This window comes from Miscanthus floridulus, chromosome 4 (genome assembly GCF_019320115.1).
Source record: "Miscanthus floridulus cultivar M001 chromosome 4, ASM1932011v1, whole genome shotgun sequence".
NCBI lineage: Eukaryota > Viridiplantae > Streptophyta > Magnoliopsida > Poales > Poaceae > Miscanthus > Miscanthus floridulus.
The window spans coordinates 91538733-91551469 of NC_089583.1; the positions used below are offsets into that span (position 1 = coordinate 91538733).

At 42.5% G+C, this 12737-nt stretch overlaps 1 protein-coding gene across 1 annotated transcript; it reads left to right on the forward strand.

The window, feature by feature from the left end:
* Window positions 1–241: 241 nt before the first annotated feature.
* Window positions 242–4529, forward strand: LOC136552104 (lysM domain receptor-like kinase 10). Its single transcript, XM_066543648.1, has 11 exons — window positions 242–953; window positions 1605–1634; window positions 1862–2008; window positions 2117–2268; window positions 2463–2552; window positions 2770–2863; window positions 2954–3105; window positions 3174–3280; window positions 3441–3576; window positions 4025–4123; window positions 4231–4529. Exons 1-11 carry the CDS (start codon window positions 311–313, stop codon window positions 4354–4356), a joined length of 1776 nt encoding a protein of 591 aa, XP_066399745.1. The 5' UTR covers window positions 242–310; the 3' UTR covers window positions 4357–4529.
* Window positions 4530–12737: the final 8208 nt, after the last annotated feature.

Sequence of the window (12737 nt, forward strand, 5' to 3'; positions counted from 1 at the left end):
TTTCCAGCTTGATGCCGCTTAACATCCCACCAGATTTCCCCTTAGAAGGAATCCAGTGCTATAAAAAATCTTTTTGAGGATCAAGTTCTCTAAAGATGCTTGAGCAAGTGTCTAAATAATGCCAAACCATGGCACATAAATGGGCTCGGCCTTGGCGGGCGTGTGCGTTTTTTGGCCCGATAAACCGAGCCCACTGCATTGTCCCATCTGTCTACTGTAGGAGACAAAACCATCGCGTCACTCTCGTCGTCCCCAGTCTCCTCCGTGTCTGTGGGTTGTGGCTCCGCTCCCAGTCCGCCACAGCCACGCCATGCTCCCTCTCCTCCTCGTCCTCCTCACCGGAGCTGCCCCTACGGTGTCAGCTTCCGGGGACGGTTGCCGCGTCGGCTGCCCTCTGTCCCTCGCCGCGTACTACTTCTCGGATGAGTCCAACCTCACCTTCATCGCCTCCCTCTTCGGCATCGCCGACTACACCAAGCTGCTCCCCTACAACCCCGACATCGCGGACCCGAACTACATCGTCACCGGGTACCGCGTCAGCGTCCCGTTTCCTTGCTCCTGCCTCGGGCTCCCCGCTGACCCAGCCTCCACCTTCCTCGCTGGGTCGTTCTCCTACACGCTCACCGGCGGCGGCGAGACGTACGGCGACGTTGCCTCGCAATTCGCCAACCTCACCACCGCCTCGTGGCTGCAGGCCACCAACGCGCATCCGGCGGGTAAGCTGCCCGCCGCTGGGACGATCAATGTCACCGTGAACTGCTCCTGCGGCGACAAGAGGGTGTCGCGGCGGTACGGGCTGTTCCTCACCTATCCGCTCTGGGAAGGGGAAACGTTCTCCTCGGTGGCGCAGCACTACGGGTTCTCGTCTCGTGCGCAGTTGGAGCTGCTCAGGAGGTTTAACCCTGGTATGGACGGGGCCTCCGGGAAGGGGATCGTGTTTATCCCAGTGAAAGGTGAGGGTACACAATTCCCAATTTGGTTTGATCGTGTGAAACTATGAATTGCGAAAGGGTTTGTACAATTGATTCCTTTGCAGTATCTGCAGTTGGATTCCCGCTTGAATTTCAATTTGGTAGTGTAGCTAGGTAATTTGGGAACAGCTCAGAGTAGTATAATCATGTCACTGTATTCTTGGTGGTCCAGTTTAGTTTGATCGCAATTGTGACTTGACAATGAAATGGCTAATCTTAGGTCACACAAAAATTGTAGTCCTCAAATATACCATTTCGTTGGTATTATAAAGTTTATTGTGTGGTAACTTAAGTTATCTTGATTGCTGCTTATTGATGCCTAGGGCCTGGCTATCAGATGCTAAATCAGTAGCTTGATGTATTGGAAATGAATGAAGATCCTCACAAAAAAAAAATAAAAAATAAAATGAATGAACATTTTCTAGGGTTCATATGCTAATCATAGTTATTGGGTTAGCTATTTGCCTATTTAGTTGATGATGTGAGAGGACCAACTCAACTTTCAGTTGTGTTTTTTTTTAATTTAATTGACTGGTCACTTTTTGCAAGGAATTATACAGTTTGTGTTTAACAACTTAATCATATAGCATCAATTTAATTGTGTTGGAATGCTTTACTGTTTTTTTTTTTCAGATGCAGACGGTAATTACCGCCCTCTGGAATCAGGGTGAGTATTGTTTTGTTATCTGTTCAAGTATCATCTTTAATTTCTGTTATATTAACAGGTTCAGAATTCTGATAGTTCATCACCATGTGCAGTGCTGGCACACTTCTACACTTTTGTGAGATATGCTTCTATATTAAGGCTATCAAACATCGACAAGCAAAGTTGAATGGTTTGTTCAATTGACAGAAACAAAGGGAATTAACTCACGTTCTACTACATGGAACAGGAAATAACCTTTCTGGAGGAGCAGTAGCAGGAATTGTGATAGCCTGTATTGTTATTTTGATTGTTGGCATCTGGTTGTATTATAGGAAGCAAAAAATGAGAAAAGCCGTATCACTCTCATCTCCAGAGGATTCGGTCCAACTTAGTATGGAACATACTATCTTTTTGCTCATATAAATTGTATCATGTTGGCAAACACAATAGTATGTTTTTGTCAACTTGTTATGCGCTTTTTAATTAAATGTCTTTCCAGGCAAGGCTTCACAAGCTGAGGGCATGAAGGTCGACAGATCCATAGAGTTCTCATATGAAGAGCTTTCCGATGCTACAAACAATTTTAGTATGGAGCATAAAATTGGGCAAGGTGGTTTTGGCTCTGTTTATTATGCTGAGCTTAGAGGCGAGGTCAGCTCAACTTTTTCTCAGTGTGGAACATGGATAGGCAATGTAGTTGGTGCACATGCACTCTGACAGTTCAATAGACAACTAATGCCTATGACCCCTTGTGGACTTGCACATAAACGAAATAAAAGGAGGCAGTCTATCTGGGGTATGCTTGTGATGTGAAATAATTTTCCCTTTCTCTTTCCTGTGTCCAGAAAGCTGCCATAAAGAAAATGGATACAAAGGCATCTCAAGAATTCCTTGCTGAACTGAAGGTTTTGACACGCGTACACCACTCGAATCTGGTTGGTGATCTAAGATTTTTCACTTTTCAGAGATAAGGCATATTTGGAACTAATCTTAATTACTAACCACTATATATTTTGTTTTTCTGTACTTTCCTCAGAAAGTTAATAATAAAATTGACTAGAGTTCACAGAAGATTATATTTCTTCAATATGTAACATACTATCAGATGTTTTCCTGTTGGAATAATTTTTAATTATTCTTTGGTACCCACAGGTGCGCTTGATTGGTTATTGTGTTGAGAGTTGCTTGTTCCTTGTTTATGAATTTATTGAGAATGGAAACCTGAGCCAGCATCTGCATGGGACTGGTAAAGTTTTGCTATTTGAATGTATCACATTGCACTTGCAGTACTGTATTGCACTTTCCTTAAAGTATTCAGCACATATATTTCTTGTAGGTTATGAGCCTCTCTCATGGACTAGTAGAGTGCAAATCGCCCTTGATTCAGCAAGGGGTCTAGAGTATATTCATGAGCACACTGTTCCAGTGTATGTTCATCGGGATATCAAGTCTGCAAATATCCTGATAGACAAAGATTTTCGAGCAAAGGTTGAAACCATTCATGAAGCTTTCCATGTTTTAGCCATCTTATGTGCAATACCAGTGGTACCTTGCAGGTTGCAGATTTTGGATTGACAAAACTCTCAGAAATTGGAACTACTGCTACATCACAGTCACTCCCATCACTACGAGTTGTTGGTACATTTGGTTACATGCCTCCAGAGTAAGTATTCAGGGTATCAACTATCTTGTTCATTTATTCAGTTCGCATGAATGTGCACACTCTCAAAATAACATCACAGTATAGTTTGATAGACTACCATTTACAATCCCAACTGCTGCTTCTACATTTTATTAGTACCAAAGAGTTGTCTGATTGACAGGTATGCTCGATATGGTGAGGTTTCTCCTAAGGTGGATGTCTATGCTTTTGGTATAGTCCTGTATGAACTTCTTTCAGCCAAAGAAGCTATTGTGAGATCAACAGAATTCACTGATGCACATGGCCTGGCTTATCTGGTAATTTATCCCTCCGATCAATTTTCAATTTGTAACATTGCATTTCAAATATTCAGAACATAGGGAGGATCAGCATGCTTGGAGTTGGTACTTCTTAGTGTCAATCAGAATGTGTGCACAACTACAAATATACAATTCTCCAAGTTGATGAATATGTTCGCAACATGTATGGTACTGCATCAGTTGGATTCAGGAATTATGAATAAGTATATTATATATCCTGGTGATCTGAACTCTGTACCTAGATTTACTTTTATTCCTCTAAGCCTGTTTCATTTAGTTACGTTGGCCACAACAGTTGTCAAGTAAAAAATTGAGTTGCATTTTCATGTTTGGATGTTGATGAAAAAGAAAAGAATGGACACAATGTAAAGCAGAAAGCACGCTGATCTGTGTTCGTGCGTGGGCATATGTTTGATTTCTCCAATCTACTTGTTGCTTTTTGCAGTTTGAGGAGGTTCTCAGCATGCCAAACCACAAGGAAGCTCTTCAGGAACTGATGGATCCAAGGCTAGGAGGTGACTATCCCATTGATTCGGTTGTGAAGGTCAGTGCTACAGGCAAACTCGGTTCCACAATCAGTTTTTGTTCAACTGTTGCACAGAATAAACACTATGTGCTAAACTGTTCGATGACCTGTGTCCTCTGCACCAGATCGCGTACCTTGCAAAGTCATGCACGCATGAAGAGCCCAGGATGAGGCCTACCATGAGATCTGTAGTGGTTGCTCTCATGGCGCTTTCATCCAAGGACCATGAGCTAACTCGGGGACAGGATTAGCATAGCACATGGGCCCTGGGGTAACCTTTATTGTTACACCCCGGACGTGTTTTGCAGTTAGTCAGCTGCTTTTCAGATTAGATGAAAAATAATACAACAGCGATCGTGTACATATTTTCATTCTGATTTTGTAGCACTAAAGTTGGCCAGTAATATATCGCCTATTGCTTATTGCTCTGAAAGGATAATTAAAAAACAATATTTTAATAAAGCAAATCAAAAGTGGAGGTGGCCGAGTGGTCTAAGGGAGCAGATTAAGGGTCTGTTCCGTAAGGGCGTGGGTTCAAATCCCACTCTCCACAATTTTTTTTTGGTTTCCTTCTCCTGAAATTATAGGGTTTTCTGCTTTTTATAAACGGTTTCGTCGTAAAGAAATTCGAGGCGCAAATTAGCGAGCTTGTGTCACTTCCTCATCCCTAGCTGGCCTTGGCCCATCTTCACACCTGCCCACGTTTGTTCGCCAGGCCCATTGACGCCTCCCTCTCATTCGTAACTGGCCTCGGCCCATCTCCACACACCCGCGCGGCCGCGCCATGTTAGGCTACCGCGCATGTGAATCTCTAGGCTCAAAACTACTCTAAAACACCGTCCAACTAGATCACCTAGTATACCATATAAAAAGTGTGTGTGTGTGTGTATATATATATAGATTCGTTACATATTTATAGATTCATAATTTGCTCGTATAATCATAGTTTGATGCATTTGACATATCTCTTTTTGAACTAGATAAATGTCCATGCGTTGCACCCGGATCATGATTTTTTGTATATGTCAACAACGACAGATTTGATCACGACAAGCAACAGTTAAATAGTCCTTGCAATTGTCTCAGCCACCTGCTTCATCTCAGCGGTGATGCAGACGTATGGCACAAACAGACTGCAGGCTTCCATCACGGATAACACCACCGCTACAAAAAAAAAAAAAAAAAAAAACTACAGATATGCCTCTATTTTATTTTATTTATATTAGAAAAGTTTCGACGCTGTGGCCAGCGGAGACACACCGGTGAAGCAGGTGATTGATAATTTACGTTTTAATTGATCCAGCGGAGACACACCGAACGGGGGGCCGTAAGGCCTATATATAAAAGCCGAATACAGAATTCTATCGGACACTAATAATACTCTAACAAACTCCTAATTTATCTCTATTATTCTTAATAGTCCAAAATATCTAATCTTAACTAACTGGACTCGTGTCCCTGCTGGACACGGCCTCAGACTGAGAAGGCCCACTGGCCTGCTTCTTCTTGCGCCCGAATTAGAGGAATCGGACGCAGACTCGAGTTTTGACGGAAGGGAGGGAATCGGACGGAGGGAGCGCGCGAACGAAGGTTTAGAGGACGAAAGCAGTCCGTATTTTTTAGGTGTATAATATAACAGATACGAGTAGTTTGTGGATACTCACTACCCACAAGGGCATGTGCATGAGCATGAACTTACACTACTCCAGATCTAGATATCACTGTCGGTTCAAAAACCTCCTTCACTGTCGGATTTTGAACTGATAGACAGTGATGGGAGGTTGACGTCACTGTCGGTTCTTAAAAACCGACACTGATCTACAGAAAACAATGTCGGTTCCCAGCTCCACCCGACAGTGTCTAGTTGAATAACACTGCCGGTTTGTAGTCCCAACCAACAGGGATGTTTGTTTCAAGAGTGTCGGTTCTTGGCTCAAGCCAATAGTGTTGAGCAAGCCTACACGGTCGGTTCATGGCTCAAGCCGGCAGTGTTGAGCAAGACAACACTGTCGGTTCATAACTCAAGCCGGCAGTGTTGAGCAATCCAACACTGTCGGTTCATGGCATAAGCCGGCAGTGTTGAGCAAGACAACATTGTCGGTTCATGCTCAAGCCGGCAGTGTTGAGCAAGACAACACTATCGGTTCATGGCTCAAGCCGACAGTGTTGAGAAAGACAACACTGTCGGTTCGTGGCTTAAACCGGTAGTGTTGAGCAAGACAACACTGCCGGTTCGTTGCCAACCGCCAGTGATGGCCCGTTGACATTTTATTGTTTTATAATTGATTTTAATTTATATTTTTTTGTAGAATCGGGTTTCGCTTTATATATGCTACGTAGACGACAGATCCATCAATATTAAACATTACAAATGTTACGGTTACAGTTCAAATGTTCTTATCCAGATCTCGATCCCTCAAAACAAAAAAGAAATGTTCTCGGACTTCACAGATTGTGCAATGCTTCTCGGACTTCTTACAATAATCTGGCGAGCCGCTCTGGGCCATACTGGTCCTTGTACCTCACGGATTGTGCAATGGAAAATACCCCATCTTTTTCTAATACCTCGGCTAAGATGAACTTTGCGAGCTCCAATTGCAGTGCGACGATCTCCATGTCTAACAGCCTTTGGTGGTTATATTTCTTGCGCCGTTGTTCAAAATAGGTGATATCCAAAGAGGAACAGTAAATCATTTTGTTGAATTATTAACAGATATAAATAAAATGGGGATTATACACACCAACTTATCGGCTTCTTCCGATTTCCCGCCGATGTAGCGAAGCATTGCTCACATTACATAAAACCCACATTCATTGTTTCCCGACGGTTGTGACATGTACTTCCCCTCCATTTCGACAACCTTGAATGGGACCTGCGTCCCATCGATATGTCTTCTTCGGACACTGAACAACATTAAAGAGAGAAACATTAGAAAGCGGTATGTGTGACTAGAAAATAATATGTTATTAGGATCGCTTACTAATTCAGCACTGCCACCAATGCATCCAGACGATGAAATGGTTTTTTCTTCGAGTCCCACACCTCGATCAGATTTTTAATAAGATTGATACAAATAAAGACGAAATGGTTGCTACAATCACAGAATCCTAATTATCGAATAATCTTAACGAAAAAAGAAGCATAAAATTAAAAACCGAGAACACATACTCGCAGTTGTAGGCTAAAAGTATGTGGGTTTTCTTTTTCATCGTGAATTCATCGAAAACAGCAATCAATCTCTGTTTCAGGTCTTCCACGTCACATTTATAGAGGCCTAGACATATACTCTCATTGACTCACAAGGGGGCCAAGAAGCCTATGTAATCCCATTAACTTTTTATAATGCAAAATTTTGATATACACCTACATAAAATCATGGAAAGTGCTCAAAAGTTAATAATTTATCTTAAGAGAGTAGTTAATTATAATATCGCGCGTGTAGGGTACTTACATATGTTTCTGGTATAGCTGGAACAAGCACTCCCACTCGACATCGAACTTCTCTTCTTTGGGATAATAGAAAATATGTGGCGAACGGATAATAACCTCAAAACCAAAGTCGTCCGTCTCTGTTGCTTGAGCCATGTAATATTCATACAACTGGCGCATATATATTGTCAGATTTTTATACTTGTCATCGGGAATCAAAAGATTGCCCCGTTCATACTTTATTGCCGGTGTTCCCGTCCCTTGTACATCATAATAGATGTTCACGACCTCTTTCATGGTTAATCCTGGGTTGTCTTTGACGTACTTCTGTATGTTCCTTAAATCTTTATTGTGTATTTCTTCGTCTCTTGTTGTAGCGTATTTATTATGTATTTGCCTTTTGAATTCGGACTTCAACATATACGAAGGCAGTGGAGGCACAGAGATTGAAGAAACTAACACAATCTTCCTTTGAGATGTGTGCTATAAATTTTTCTTTCATCAAGGTGGTAACGCTGCCACTGAACGGCCTTTTTCTTTTCTGTTGGTCCACTTTGGGAGCATTAGCGACCGAATCCAAGGACCTTTTCTGCGACCGCGAGGATGTCCTTGATCTTATTTTGGGCTGAGGTGGAGGAGGAGGATGACGACGAGAATTCTGTTTTCCCGGCGCTGATGAAGATGGAGGAGGAGGGGGAGGAGGAGTCTCTTTTCTCGGGGCTAATGAAGATGGAGTCGGACGAGGAGGAATAGAAGGAGACCTCTGTCTTCTCAGGGGTGATGGCTCCGGATGAGGAGGGGAGTGATCTCTGTTGGGAGATGGTGAGTGATCATTGGGGGTGGGCGAAGACTCGCAGTCGTCCTCATCATCAGAGGACAATTGATGGTCAAGCTTAATGAAGCGCTTGCGCCAGGCCACTTGAGAGCCCTTGTTTTGACCAAGTTTTGGCCTGTCTTCCGCTACGTGTACTCAATGGATATCTTGTTAAACTTCTTATCAAGTATTTTGTTAATGGTGATACGAGCGTACTCCAGTGGAATTGGGCGACCATTAATTGCCCCGTCTCCCACAGGCTAGGCCTAGCCGAGCGCCACCTTGTCCTTTGTTCATTCCCGACGGATGTACAACCTGACATTGACGGGTTTAGTGATGTCGTCCACCGGATGAGGCACATTCGCCTCTTCTTCGTCGAGCAGGGTCGATCCGCAGCTGCTGCGACCCCTAAACTATGGGATAAAGGCACTAGGAGTAGGTTTTGTGGTACTACTGTCCCCTTGGACAACAAAATTTGCTCGACTCGTGCTTCAACGGTCGCCTCAATCCGTGCTTCCATTCTATCTTCCATCTCTTTTAGTCTCCTCATATACTCTGCCTCATGTTCCGCTCTACCCCTCGAGCGGCTCTGGTAAGTGTTAGATTCTTGGGGGAATGCTAGTTTCTAGGGAACAACACCGGTTCCTCTAGTGCGACCAGGGTGCTCCTTGGTTCCGAGTGCTTGGGTGAGCACGTCTAATGAGTGCACTCTCTCGTGCCTCACAATACCGAAAGAATGGTCGGCCATAAATGTAACCTACTGAACGACCACTGCCCCTGTTAGTAATCCTTATGCAGTACTGGCATCCTTCTATAGTGAGCTGGCCGAGGTTTCTATTGCAGAAGTCCCAATCATACCCGAGTTGCTCCGTAGCTTGGTCTAGAACGGCCCACAAGCCACATGCAGCATAGGTAAGGTCCTGTAGCGCAATCTGCATGTGGAGAAAAAGAAAAAAATTAGAGAATGTTATTACAATAATAAACAACAAATAACCACGACTCAGGTACAAGTGACCATTTTACCACATCCGCATGGTTGTAGCTCGCAAACCATTCGCTTGCTTGTAGGATGGGGATATCACCAATATTCAAAGCAAGTGCCTTAAAGTGCGAGAAATCAGGCACATCATAGCAAATATGTCGAAGTGCCTCTAAACAAATGCACACGGCACTTAATTGGGCACTTATCATGTCCGGGCTTTGTATTCCTGTCCCATGGATATGGTTCCGATGATTTGAATCCCTCACAGGGATGAAAAAACTGAGTTCACACGTCCATAGCCGACCACTTGCATTAGATGCCGTGTTCTCGATGATGTTCGAGATAAAGAACTAGCTAAGTGCTATTCGTAGCCAATCTATTGGGGATATAGTCTGCGACATATATGCATGCAACAATGATATTAAACTAATTACAGTTATTTGTTAGCATCAAAAAACAAAAGATGTTGAAAAATATTTCATACAATAGCTGGAATAGGGAACCGTGGAATGGCCACATTAGGAGCGAATGGCTCATCGCCAGGGTGGAAACCTGGTTCTTGTGGTGGGGGAGGTCTGTTGTTCATACCACCTGATCGATAAAATGCAAAAAAAAAATATGAACACAAAATATATGCACAAAAAATTCTTTAAAGTAAAATGTGGCAACATAATTAAATATAGATCGAATGCAAGGAATAAGAATATATATAAATATAGAATGCAAAGAAATATGAATATAAATATAGATCAAATGAATATAGATAGAATATTGGAGAAGACAACATATCAATACCATTGAAAAATGCAGGAGCCGTGACCAAATCACGTAGAGAGAGAGTGGATGTCTTGAGAAGTGATAGTGAAATGTGAGAAATGAGACTGAGAGAGTTCATGGGTGGGTGGGATCGATGTATGTGGTTGGCAGTTTGTTTTATATAGAGGGGCATGGACATCACTGCTGGTTTTTAAATAGAACCGACAGTAAAAGTTACTATCACTGCCGGTTTTTAAATAGAACCGACAGTGAATGTGACTATCACTGCCGGTTTCTAAATAGAACCGACAGTGAAGGTGCATATATGTGAAGGATATATTTATTTAGATACTACAGTGGGAAAGTTTTAACAACAACGATATATTTATTTAGATAGTAATGAAATACATCAAAAAATTAGAAATAAGTTACATATACGATAACAAAGACCTTACACTAAAATTACATATACGATAACAAAGACCTATTTGCATACAGGTCAATGTTACCATCAATGTGTATCAACACATTATAATTTAACCACCTCAGTAGCATTCTTCTAGCACCAACTGGGGTCAAATAACAGCACCGAGGTGGTCTACGAGCTATACCGGTCGGAGATGATAAGGTGACATCGATGAATCCATGCCTCTGCTGTACAGTCTAGAGCACATCGAATTCAGCTCGACACCACAACGGATGGCTCTGTGAACCTCATGGCATCTCCAATCTTCGGTGTTGCTCTATCTTCAATAGCATTCTTCTAGTACCTCATGTGTGCACCATTTTGGTGGACTACGATGCATAACGATATCTGTGGTTTGTTGTGAAAGGAAAACATTGTATCATGGCTGATAAGGCCTGGCTGAAACCAACATGCATGGAGAGGCTAGCTCCTGGCCGAGGGCCATTTTATAGGGGCTAGCAGTCGTGGTACATTTTTATTTCTAAACTAAAGTTTTCAGGGTAGGTGGGAGCAGTGTTCCAACAGTTGTGGTCATGGGAGTACTGTTGGCATGTGAGGAGCATCTACACATTACTATCAGTTTTAGTTTAAAAACCGACAGTGAATGGGGTCTTCTGTGTCGGTTTGAGCAACCGACTGTGAGAAGCTATCACTGCCGGTTTTAAAACCAAAACCGACAGTGAAGGGCCCTGCCGCCAACTTTAGGTAAAAAAAATATAAAAAAACAGTGTCAATTTGGAGCCTACCATCGCAGCCTTTTGTAAAAAATATAAAAAAGTTTGGCCCACCTGAGATTCGAGCGTGGGTCATGGGGTCGAGAGTGCGCGGCCTTAACCGCTGAGTTAGGATAGGGAGTTCGGTTAGAATGGTTCTATTTTTTCTTTTATCCCATTGTAATGCACTACTAAATAATAAATGCAAAATCAAAAAAGTTTGGCCCGCCTGGGATTCAAGCGCGGGTCTCAGAGTACAGAGTGCACGGCCTTAACCGCTGAGCTAGAATAGGGAGTTCACTTATTTTGCTTTTCTTTCTTTATTTATTAATAGAAATAATGTAGTTAGTTTATATTCTAAAATAACACAAAAATTTATGTCTTGATTATTTAATTCTATGATAATGAATTAATGGTCTATAATTATCAAATAATAGTGTTTGTAAACATCATCTTAATATTTGATTACATAGTCAATCATTAAATTGTAGAGATGCGCACAAAATATAAATTAAATATTCAGTGTGAATTACTGATACAACGTCTGTATAATGATTACATAGTTAACAATAATGTAACTATCTTTAGGTCCATCAACAATGAGGGCCTCATTGTGATCAATTCGTACGTAAGCAGGTTCGTCACCCTCTTGAAGGATAGGTAGGGGTACGTTTGCCCCGAATGGAGGCATTTCCTGATAGCCCTTATAGTCTTCTTCGTCCGTCACTCCATCGACACCGATAATCTTCCTTTTCTCTTCTAGGACTACTTTTAGCCTTCCTTTTGTCTTGTTGTCCCTTGCATAGAAGACTTGCATAACATCTCTTGCAAGGACGAAGGGGTCATCTCTGTATGCGGTCTTAGTGAGATCAACGGTAGTGAACCCTTCGCTGTCAGTGTTGATTTCCTCGAGCCGGACCCACTGGCAGCGAAAAAGAGCTACCTTCAATGGACCGTAGGCTAGCTCCCATATCTCCTCTATGAAACCATAGTATGTCGCCTACACGTTGCCGTTCACGTCGTGAACATCAAAACGAACACCACAATTTTGATATGTGCTCTTTCCATCTTGCTTTTTTGTGTAAAATGTGAATCCATTGATTTCATACCCTTGGTACTTAAGATATGTACTCAAAGGTCCCTTGGCTAAGGCATCTAGTTGATTACCCAACTTTATTCCAAGCAAGCGACATTGCAACCAGTTGACAAATTCCTCCTTATGTTTTTTATCCAGCCAAGCCTGTGACCTACTCGGATACAGAGTTTGCAGCGATTGCCTGTGCTCATCAATGTATGGCATCACACCCTCGGCTTGCTAGAGAATAGCGAACTATGCCTGTCTGAAAGAAACAGGGTCGTCTACTATAACAGAATTCTCCCCGATCGTTCCTTTGCCACGTAGTCTTCCCTCATGACGAGATTCTAGAACTCTGACCCTTTTGATGTCTAGATAATATATGCAGAACTCAAT

Coding starts and splice junctions, on each gene's coding strand:
- LOC136552104 (XM_066543648.1), top strand. CDS start 311: ATGCTCCCTCTCCTCCTCGTCCTCCTCACCGGAGCTGCCCCTACGGTG. Junction 2,269..2,462: donor ATGCTGAGCTTAGAGGCGAG/GTCAGCTCAACT, acceptor TCCTGTGTCCAG/AAAGCTGCCATAAAGAAAAT. Junction 3,106..3,173: donor ACAAAGATTTTCGAGCAAAG/GTTGAAACCATT, acceptor GGTACCTTGCAG/GTTGCAGATTTTGGATTGAC.